At 49.4% G+C, this 10,092-nt stretch overlaps 2 protein-coding genes across 4 annotated transcripts in view; one reads left to right on the plus strand and one right to left on the minus strand.

Moving 5' to 3' along the window:
- Positions 1 to 3,581, plus strand: part of LOC102206392 (ras-related protein Rab-35) — a 10,108-nt gene extending 6,527 nt beyond the window's left edge. For 2 of the 3 annotated variants that reach the window (XM_005739895.1, XM_005739896.2), the window contains exons 4-7: positions 83 to 206; positions 316 to 440; positions 1,125 to 1,249; positions 1,967 to 2,183. In XM_005739895.1, the coding sequence (XP_005739952.1) occupies positions 83 to 206; positions 316 to 440; positions 1,125 to 1,249; positions 1,967 to 2,116 (524 nt within the window). In that variant the 3' untranslated portion in view covers positions 2,117 to 2,183. Of the gene's footprint in view, positions 1 to 82; positions 207 to 315; positions 441 to 1,124; positions 1,250 to 1,966 lie in introns of all 3 variants that reach the window. The other variant, XM_005739897.1, reaches the window with a different exon arrangement.
- An 897-nt stretch (positions 3,582 to 4,478) lies between these two features.
- The window catches only part of anapc2 (anaphase promoting complex subunit 2), a 14,024-nt gene continuing 8,410 nt past the window's right edge, over positions 4,479 to 10,092 (minus strand). The window contains exons 2-14 of the mRNA XM_005739979.1: positions 9,354 to 9,603; positions 8,970 to 9,282; positions 8,591 to 8,723; positions 8,251 to 8,464; positions 7,608 to 7,727; positions 7,138 to 7,255; positions 6,811 to 6,989; positions 6,589 to 6,730; positions 6,397 to 6,472; positions 6,097 to 6,300; positions 5,863 to 5,995; positions 5,441 to 5,682; positions 4,479 to 4,986 (exon numbers count right to left, since the gene is read on the minus strand). Coding sequence (XP_005740036.1) covers positions 4,777 to 4,986; positions 5,441 to 5,682; positions 5,863 to 5,995; positions 6,097 to 6,300; positions 6,397 to 6,472; positions 6,589 to 6,730; positions 6,811 to 6,989; positions 7,138 to 7,255; positions 7,608 to 7,727; positions 8,251 to 8,464; positions 8,591 to 8,723; positions 8,970 to 9,282; positions 9,354 to 9,603 — 2,334 coding nt within the window. The 3' untranslated portion in view covers positions 4,479 to 4,776. The remainder of the gene's footprint in view (positions 4,987 to 5,440; positions 5,683 to 5,862; positions 5,996 to 6,096; positions 6,301 to 6,396; positions 6,473 to 6,588; positions 6,731 to 6,810; positions 6,990 to 7,137; positions 7,256 to 7,607; positions 7,728 to 8,250; positions 8,465 to 8,590; positions 8,724 to 8,969; positions 9,283 to 9,353; positions 9,604 to 10,092) is intronic.

The raw sequence follows: 10,092 nt of genomic DNA on the forward strand, positions 1-10,092 counted from the left end.
CAGTGCGTCTGCACTCGCGTTGCTGTGCAGCACGTCTGCCTCACTCTGGCTTTTATTTTCTCTCTCGTGTCGTCTCGTGCAGGCAGCTACATCACCACCATCGGCGTGGACTTTAAGATCCGGACGGTGGATATCGACGGGGAGCGGGTGAAGCTGCAGATCTGGGACACGGCGGGGCAGGAGAGGTTTCGAACCATCACCTCAACGTAATGATCTCTGAAACTTTCTCCCCCGAGTTTCTTTGTATGACCGCGTGCAGCGCGCTGCAGCGTCATCGCTGAGGTCATCAGTTTATTCCGCTTCACCTGTCCCCAGGTACTACAGAAACACCCACGGCGTCATCATAGTTTACGACGTGACAAATCCAGAGTCGTTCGTAAATGTTAAGAGGTGGCTGAATGAAATCTCCCAGAACTGTGACAACGTCTGCAAGATCCTGGGTAGGTCGACCGTAAACTCCTCCTGAATATCAGTGTTTCAGTGTGAACTCTGACCTGCTCACAGGTGTGCCGAAAGCTGCTGAGAGGCTCCGTCTGCTTCCAGGTGACGCACGGTTTGTTAAAGATGCAGCTGCATTCATTCAGCTCCATTATTCACTTTAAGGTCCAGACTTGAAATTGAGTTTGGATATGTTTTAAAGTCCACATGCAGTCAGCTTGAACACTGGTCGAATATTTTATTTATTATGATATCATGCAGGCACATCTCTGGTGAGGAGAGCCTCTTTCCCCTCACCAACAGTTTATAAACTTCCTGATGGTGAGACGTGCCGTCCCGCTGAGTCGTCATAAACACTTTTGTAGATCTACTGTGTTTGTTAAGACAAACTGTTGTTACTGCACTCGTGTTATCAGATGATTTCTCAGGTTCAGTAAACGTGAAGTTTTACTGGTAATTTTAAACAGGAAGGTTATTGTGCAGGTCTGACTCTGGGGAGGTGAATCAGGTTTGACACTTAGAGATGCTTTGGTTCATTTCAGACCTGCAGCATCAGTTATTAATATCTTATTTGACATATCAGTAGCAGATAATTCTGCATGCTGCGTTTTTTATGATGCATTTGAGTTTCTGGTTGGGGACGTCTGCAGGAAGAGTTTACAGATGGATTTTCCTTCTTTCCTCAGTGGGGAACAAGAATGACGACCCTTCCAAGAAGCAGGTGGATACCCAGGATGCTTTGCGTTTTGGGGAGTCTGTGGGTGTCCGTGTCTTCGAGACGAGTGCCAAAGAGAACATAAATGTTGAAGAGGTGAAGCTTTAAATGATTAACATCCTGATTTAAAATGATCTTTTTGGTGTGCAGTTTGTCCCATTACAAGGTCGAAAGCCTTTGTTCCTAATGTTTTGTCTGTAAGGTTGGCATTGAAATGACAGGCAGGTAAATTAGAGCGTGGGGTCGTAGTTCTCAGTGTGACCTGAGGGGGGCAGTGTCCTTTCACTGCTGTCATCCAGGCCCAGTGTCTCATAATGATGGGGCTTCAGGTTGAATGCAGTGGTTTCCTTCATACTGGATGGTCCAGGCCTGCAGATGAAGATGCACCTCAGGTTCATCATCATCTCATTATTACACTGCAGAGGGTAGCGATGAGGAGGAGGGGTCTGTTTAGTCTCGATTTGAGCTGAAAGACGGAGACTGTGGTAACAGCAGAGATGGCGGTTCGTCCTCAATCCCGCTGATAAAAATGCTGGTAAACCACCAGCAGGGACCCTGTGACTGATCTCAGATATATTCACCATGGAAAGCTCAGACTGTTTAATAACGGAGACTAAAGTAAAGGCAGGATCAGATGTGACTGTGCTTCCTGTTGTTACTATCCATGAGTATTTGCTTTATTATTTTTAAAATGTCTTCAGTGACACGAACAGTTTCGTGCACGGTGTCGCTGCTGTTTGAGGGTCGGGGAGTGGGACACGGGGCCGCGATAGATAATCCTGAAGTCTGTGTTGTTTCTGCTGCTCTGCTCAGATGTTCATGGCCTTCACCCTCATGGTGCTCCGGGCCAAGAAGGAGAGCCAGAACAGAGTGGAGAGGGAGCGGGAGCGGGAGAAGGACACGGTGAACATCAACGCCCAGCGAGACCGAGACCGCAGGAAGAGGGGCAAGAAATGCTGCTGAGACGCCGCTTCCGCCCACAGCATTCAGCTGAGACTGAACTCGGCGCCTTCGAGGCCGTCTCTCACTGCAGATATGAATGTGTGGAGCTACAGCACAGCAGGCTGTAGCTCTCGCTGTGCCTGAGGGTCTACAGTCTGCCAGCACTGAATGCAAGTAGCAGCCAGGAGGTCACATGACCTAAAGGATCATTCTGGTGTTTATGCTTTTTTTTTTTTTTTTTTTTTCTAACCAGACTGCAGCGTGTCGTGTGTTGGACTGAAGCTAAAGAGCGACTAATGTGCAGGTTGGTTTGTGGATGCTAACCAGAAGAAACATTTCTGTGACGTTTATTCAAACGAGTGGATTCCTGAGCTCGCCTTAAATGACTCGTTTCAGTCTGAGCTGCACTGGTTTATGAGGTGGTGTGTGATCATCAGCTTAATCAGCACCTGTAAAACTCAAGTTACACCACAAAAATGAAGCTTCTATCCCGGCTTTTACAAACCTGGTTTCATCATTAAAACTGATTCTTTTTTACTCATCTCTCCAAAGACAGAAGTCAGTTCATGGTCACATGTAGCCAAAGAACTTTCCACCAACATGGCCCCGATGCTTGAGCTCTAGAGCCGGGGACCTCTGTGGTGACCATTCAAACACGGTCCACCTTTTTGGCATGAAACGTGTTTGATTGGGCACTGCGTCAGTCAATAATGCGTCCTGATTGGTGGAAAACCCGGAGATTTGGTCACATGTCGAGTCTGTGCTCCCACCACAGCTGCACAGCGCCTTAGGGAGAATCAGTTTCTATGTTAAAGTGCTCCGATTCTGCTCGTTCCCTCCATGTTTTTGGATTAAAGCGGCTTTGCATGATTACTCACTTATCTCGTGCTAGGCTTGTTTCAGACAGGCTCCATCCTGTCTGAAACAAGCCGATAGCTTCTCCCCTGTTAGGTCAGTTTTTCTCCGGTTGGCTCATCAGCAGAGGTTTTGAAAGTGGGAAAATAATGACCTTGCGACCTTTCACAATGACAGGTTCTAGTTGTGTAGGTTTCACTGAAGATCAAACTGCAGGGATTTGTTTCTATTTTGTTCTGTTACCTTCTGTGACACGTGGAAGATGAAAGCCATATCACGCTCCACGTCTTTAGTCACCAGTTGTCATGTTAGTGGAAAAAAGGGAGAAACACTGAGAAACTCTACATCTGTATTTGCAGTGAACTAAAACAAGCAAAAACAAACACCAGCATGGTCCTTTAACTTTGGTCTTAAACCACTGTTTAGATTTTTTTTCTTAATACAGAACATGTATTTAACCAGTGAAAGGGAGCTGTTTGTTCAATTGTGACATTAACGTATGTGATGAGTACAAACTGTCTGCATGCCTTATTTCAGTCTGAATGAGGCCAGTAATCCCAAAACATGTTTTAATGTAAATCTGATGCCAAGCAAATGTGTCCAAATACAATAAAAGCAATAAATTCAGTGATTCTTTGTGCAGCGATGAGACTGTATGCAATGAAATCCTAGAATTTCACTTACCTTTAGTAGAGTGACCTCACAGCAGCCATGTCTTTGGTTAGGTGATGTCATTAAAATGCCCCAAAAGGCTCCAACAGTACAAACACGGCTCAGAGGTCCAGCTCAGGTGAGGCGGAGCAGACAGTCACCTGTGGCCACGCCCCTAACAATGCAAACTTTAAACAGGTGAGTTATAAAAACATCGTCCCCTGTACAGGAGTTATTTTTTATTAGTCCTTTATTTACCCAGGTAAAAAAAATCTCATTTCCAACAGAGACCTGGCATCATCAAATACACACAGCACTATAACATTTACAACCAATACAATATCCCCATACCATGTGGAAAATATACAATAACAGATCAAATTAAGAGTACATTAAAAACAATCACACTGAGTCAAAGAGCTGTTCTCTCGTTCCTTTGAGACAGACTTAAACTCTCCCAAGGTAACCAAGTCAGATCATTTCAGTTCCTTCTGCAGATTGTTCCAGGAAGCCGGGCAGCGTGTTTAAAAGCCCTTTTCCCCAATTCTGTTCTGATTTTTGGGACAATCGATTATGACGGGGAAATTCTCTACAGAGACCAGTTTGTGTGTCAGACACTTTTATTACTGCTGTAAAGCTTTAACATGGGGACTGACTCGCTGCTGGAGTCTCTGCTGGACATTAGAGGAACTGCAGCTGTTGGTGTTTCTTTGTTGTCAGAGAGTGTGTGTTTCCACTGTTGCAGCTGCAGGCCCTTCCGCCCGTGGGTTTCAAAATAAACTCTTGTTTTCATCTCAGAGAGAACCAGGAGAGGCTGAAATGTTTGCTCTATACTTTGGGAAGAACTGCAGCTGTTAGAAAAAGGCACAGATGAAAGTGGTTTTGAAATGATTCTGTTTATTAACCAGTTTTACACATCGGTGTTCACCAAACACCTTTACATTTATCTCCAGGTGCAGCATCAAATCTGTCCATACTGATGCTTAAAGGAGTGGAAGTGCTTTTATTTTGAAAAAACAAACATGCTGCTTTCACATCATATGGAAAAATCCAGGAAATTTAAGTGAGAATTGTTCCATATTTACTCCATGAGCCCTTTTAGTAAAAATCCCTCAGAGCAAAACAAACGCTGGAATCTTCCACATATCCCGACGCACTTGAACGCAGCACAGTCATCAGTTGGATTTGGGCAGCCTGTAGACGTTGCCGGACATTATGAGCTGATGGTCCCTGACCTTCCTCTGCAGGAACGCCTCCAGCTCGTTCACGTCCATCTCCGTGACGACGGGTCCCGTAGCGACGAACATCCGCAGCATGGTGTGTATGCGTTCCAGTGTCATGGTGTCCAGGTTGGTGAGCATGGCCTGGACGTAGACCCAGAACAGCTGCAGAGACAGAGGCCCAGTGTGCTTACTGTGAGAGTTTAAGACCTAACTAGAACTAGCTGATACTTTTCAGCCTGAAGCGCTCGTTTGAGCTGCTTCCCCAGCAGAGCGGTGACGTTCCCTACGGCCCCTCCCACAAGAGGTGGGCTGCCCACAGCTGTGCCTCAGTGGCTAAGATCCCGGCTCTCAGGCGCTCTCCCATGAAAGACCTCCTTAGGAGACCCAGCCAGGGGTGAGTTACCCTCCTGGGATCATGCGGGTGCACCAAGTCGTTCACAACAATAAGCTCGTGATTTATGGAGCATGTGATCCTAAAACACCCACTGTCATTCATTATTAAGTGATTTTTATAACACGACTGAAAAGAAGCGGCACATCATCAGGTGCCAGGTTTCAAATACTTAAAGTAACTAAGTAAATAACCCTGAGACAGCGGGATGAATGAAGTGTGTACCTGCAGCTTCTCCTCCCTCTGCTCAGACTGCGTGGCGGTGTTGGAGTCCCTCTCCTCGTCGCTGTCGATCAGCATCACGCCTCTGTCCAGCTTCTCTTTCGACGAACCCTTCTCCACCACGTAGAAGTGGCCGCCCGCCTCCTCCCTCAGCACGCCCTGCTGCTGCCACAGAGCCAGCTTCCTGTGCACCAGCTCCTTCGGGGCGCCCAGCTTCGCACTCAGCTCCTCCAACGTCCAAGAACCTGAGAGGACGAGCAGGTACACGACGATCAAACTGCATCTCCCTCGACTCCACGCAGCGTAACGAGCGATGTCAGAGCCGATAGTTTACAACCATGACATCGCCATGTCAGGAAAACATCAGGGGTCATCGCAGAATTACATTTCACAGCATGAAAGCGCTCTGAAATGAAAGTCCTTACTTTTCTCTTGGAAGTACATGATGGTGGCAGCCTGGATGGGTGAGACCGTGAGGTTGGTGAGGACTCGGTCCTCCAGCTCCACGTCCACAGTGACCGAGCCCAGGTGAGGCTTCCAGCTCAGCGTCCTCATGGCCTGAAACACAAACGGGACTCGACTCAGCAGGTAAAAGCGTAGCTGTGCATTTGGTTTCTACTGCAAACCAAACCAGAGACGCCACAGTGGGCCAACTCCACCTTCAGCTTCTCGTAGCGGTGGGTGTAGGCCTCCATGGCCTGGCAGACGACAGGAGGGAGCTCCAGCTTCTCCTCCTTCAGCGTGGGCCAGAACTCAGATGAGAGGATGATGGCCGACAGGGGCAGCGGCGGCTGCTCCTCCTCGCTCAGCTTTGACTCCTCCTCACGGATGTTGCTGTTGATCCTGCGAGAATCCGCCATGTCCTGCATCCATCGGGTAATCACAACGTTCTCAGAAATTCATCCTTTCAGGGAATGTCCTAAAATATCCGGTTAACGATCCATATTCCAGATGTTTACCTTCAACATGACCTCGCAGTAATGCATGTGAGACTCGCCGAACCGCAGCTTCAGCAGCTCCACGTTACGAATCTCCCTGAAGACGCAGAAAGCAGGACGGGCGTGAGCGTTTACTTTGCTATCAGTGACCCGACATGTTCAAAGTACCAACACTTTCTCTCAGCTTTAAGCCGGGCGCTGGTGCGGTCGTACCTGGCCGTGTTGTAGTTGAGCTGCTGCAGCAGCCTGTCGGCGAGCACGCCTCTGTACTCGTCTATGAAGATCTCCTTACTGCCGTAGATGCTGACCAGCAGGCTGATGATGTCGGACGAGCGGCGCTTCGAGCCCATTTTATCTGAGAACAAACACACGAGTAAGATCTTTCTCTTCAGCTGCGGTCTCCTTCTCTGCGCTCAGCGCGGTGCGTTCACTGACCGGGCATGGCGTCGGTCGGGTCTGGAGTCCAGTCCTCGGGGTCGTTGCCTTCTTCGTCGCTGTCCTGCATCTCCAGAGTCACCGGGTCGCCTCGGGACAGCTCGGAGGCGAGGTCGGTGCAGCCCTCTGCATCTCCGGTCAGACCGGCTACGATCTGCCTCACCGTGTCCTCCCGGGTCCTGAAACACAACACGGACGTTTGACCCTCTGCTAGGACGTCAAATGTTAAACTCATGTAGAACTTTACTCACAAAAAAGTGCACGATCAGAGCCAAAAGATCAGAGCAGGACTGAAAGCGAATCCCGCCGGCGCCTGCGTGGACTCACCTGAGGTACTTGCGGATCGGCTGGGAGACGACCTGCAGGATGACCATGGACGGGTCGAGCTCTCGGAGCGCTTTGATGGCCGAGATGTAAACGGTGAGGATGTCCGACGTGTGAACGCCTGCAGACAGATCAGTCAGTTTCACAGACGTTACCATAGAGACCAGCTTCCCTACACGATGATGAGGATGACCTGAGAAATCACACGTGTGCACGGCGAGCTGAAAAACAACTTCAAAATAAGCAAATCAACAAATGCTGTTTTTAAACAGCTGCATCAGCTCTATGGTCCGCCTCCACCTCCTCCTTCACCACCTCACTGAACCTCCTCTGGGCTCTTTTCCTCCTCCACCTTCACCTCATTGTTGTTTTCTTCTCTAATCCTGACTTTAAACATTGAATCGCGTTTAACTTAAACAAATCTGCCACCGCGACTCATCAGGTCACAAAAATGAACCCCGACAGAAACCGACCCGGGTGCAGTAGGCGGCTTTCGAAGGCAGATTTGAGCGAGGTGAGGAGCTGCTGTCTCTGATTGGTTCTCTCCAGGCAGAACTTCAGATCCTCAATAGCAGCTTTGGATTCTGGGAAATCTGAAAGGAAGCACAAGAGCCAAGAAGAGTGTGAAATCTGGTTTACAGAGAGAGAGAATTATTATTGTAGTTTTTTGACTGTGGCTCTGTTACAAACAGAAACTGATTAAATGACAGAAAAACTAAAAACTAGAAGTTTTTCTGTGTTTTAAATGTTTATCTGCTACTTTATTACTTTGTCGTAGCACGAATGACCACCGGGGAGCTCTTTCTACAAACTTCATGCTCTTCTTTATTTTTTTCGAATCCTTTCAGTGGGCCAGAGTGGATTCTTTCCCGGGGCGATTCTGTCCACAGGCCTTATGTTTGACCACCCTGTTCTATAGCGGTGGCTAGCTGAAACGCTCCGTCGTCCTGACTCGAGCTGAGCTCTAAGCGATGAGAGGAAACACTGCCGTAGAGGAAACGAGAGCTCCGCGGCAAAGAAAAGACTTAAAGAATCAGCAGGCGTCAGCGTCCAATCACAGCTCAGAGGTCGGAGTTCAGCCTGGCGTGGATCTGTAAACCTGCCGCAGACTCCCACCTCTGATGATGCTGAAGAGCTCCTCGATCCTCATGTTGACATAGATCCTGCAGAAGAACTGATGCATGTGGCACCTCCACTGCTTCAGCACCGAGCCGCCGCCCGGGACCACCTGGACGCCGAGACCGCCGGGGGCCGCTGGGAGTGAAGCGGCGTCTCCGTCCGCCTCACTGGCAAACACTTTAGCCAGCCAGCCCAGCACCAGCTCCAACCACTGCTCCCTCACACACACACACACACACACACACACACACACACACACACACACACACACACACACAGTAAATGAGGAGCAGGCCACAGTGAGTTTCAGCGTGGACAGATGCTGCAGATGTTTCACCTCCTGGAACTCCAGCAGGAAGGAGCGCTCGTACTCGCCCCGGCACAGCTGCTCCATCCGCATCTCGATGAGCTTGTGGAGGATGGTGGTGACGGCCTCGGAGCTCACCCACTCCAGCAGCTGCAGCTTCGACCTGGAAACAACCAATCAGACGTCAGCGTTTCAGACTGCAAGAGAACAAACAGCTGATCTGAGCCACGCTTCAGCATCATAAACACAACTGTTAGAAATGATCGAAGATTTATATTTGCTATATATTATATTATTATTTTATTTTAGTCACAACTTTTTTTTTTTTTTTTACTCTGAAAATTCAAGGAAATAATGCCAACTTCCTGCCTCGTTACGTCAATTATTTCAAATTAAAAGCCTGACTCACAGGATGTGGCTGAGCTCCTGCAGGTGTTCCAGGGCCTGCTGACACCAGCACTGCTGCACGGGGACCCAGCAGCCACGGCAGGCCCCGCCACCGGGAGCCTCGGTGGCGTCCTCACCGCTGCCCTCCCGGTTCATGTAGACAGAGAAGGTCCGGCTGTAAAACTCCAGCACTCGCTCCTGGAGGACGGGAGCCGGGGAGAAGAGGAGGAGGGCCCTGATGGTGGTGAAGGCTCGCTCCATGAGGGCTTTGGATCCTGGGCCACACAGACCTCCACGGCCCTCATCCTGCCACGCCCCCAGCTTCTCCAAACCAGCTGTAAGGAGGAGGAGAAGTTTGAATGCTGCGCACAGAGAAAACCCATCAACTCTCTGATGGTCCACTCACCCAGAAAAGGTTCGAGCCTGTCCAGCAGAGTCCTGAAGGCCGTAAGCAGCACCCAGACCCTGTCCTTCTCCTCCATCTCGTTCTCCGGCTGCTTCAGGCCAGACCAGAACTCGGGAACCACGCAGGCAGACAGACGCATCTGCAGCGTCTCCAGCAGCCAGCTGCCCAGCAGCCGGCCCAGACCCTGATCGTTCAGCAGGGCCAGCGAGTCTGAGAGGCTCTGCTCTGACACCGAGCTACCCGGAGACACCTGAACGCAACCAAAACACAGCGTTACACAAACACAGGATGCACAGGTGCTGGTGATGGCTGACAGGGTTTCTTCACAGCCAGTTTCAGTTTGGATTTCTTAGACTGACCGATGACCCTCGTACAGAGGAGCAAAACCACGAGACTGGAGGAGACCAAAGCCGAGTTTGTGTCTCAGCTTGTGGTTGTTTTGCTTCTTTTTGACCTGATCTGCATCTTGCTCCGAGTCTCCGTGCGCTCCTTTTGAGTCTTTGCACTTGCTTTATTAACCTGTGTTCATTTTACATTTCTTACAGTTGAATTTGTGTAGCTTTGTGGTCTAACTGTGAAAGTTCGTTTTTTCACACACTTGTTTCACCTCTGTTTTGTAACTTGTAAGTTTGGCTGTTTATGGACGTCACGTAGGGTTGCCAACTCCCTGAAAAATAAATAAGGGACACCTCGTGGCCAGGGCCGGGCAACCCAGTTGTCTTCACCCTTCCCAGTGTGG

Source organism: Pundamilia nyererei, unplaced genomic scaffold (genome assembly GCF_000239375.1).
Source record: "Pundamilia nyererei isolate P.nyererei 1_Seehausen unplaced genomic scaffold, PunNye1.0 scaffold00095, whole genome shotgun sequence".
Classification (NCBI taxonomy): domain Eukaryota; kingdom Metazoa; phylum Chordata; class Actinopteri; order Cichliformes; family Cichlidae; genus Pundamilia; species Pundamilia nyererei.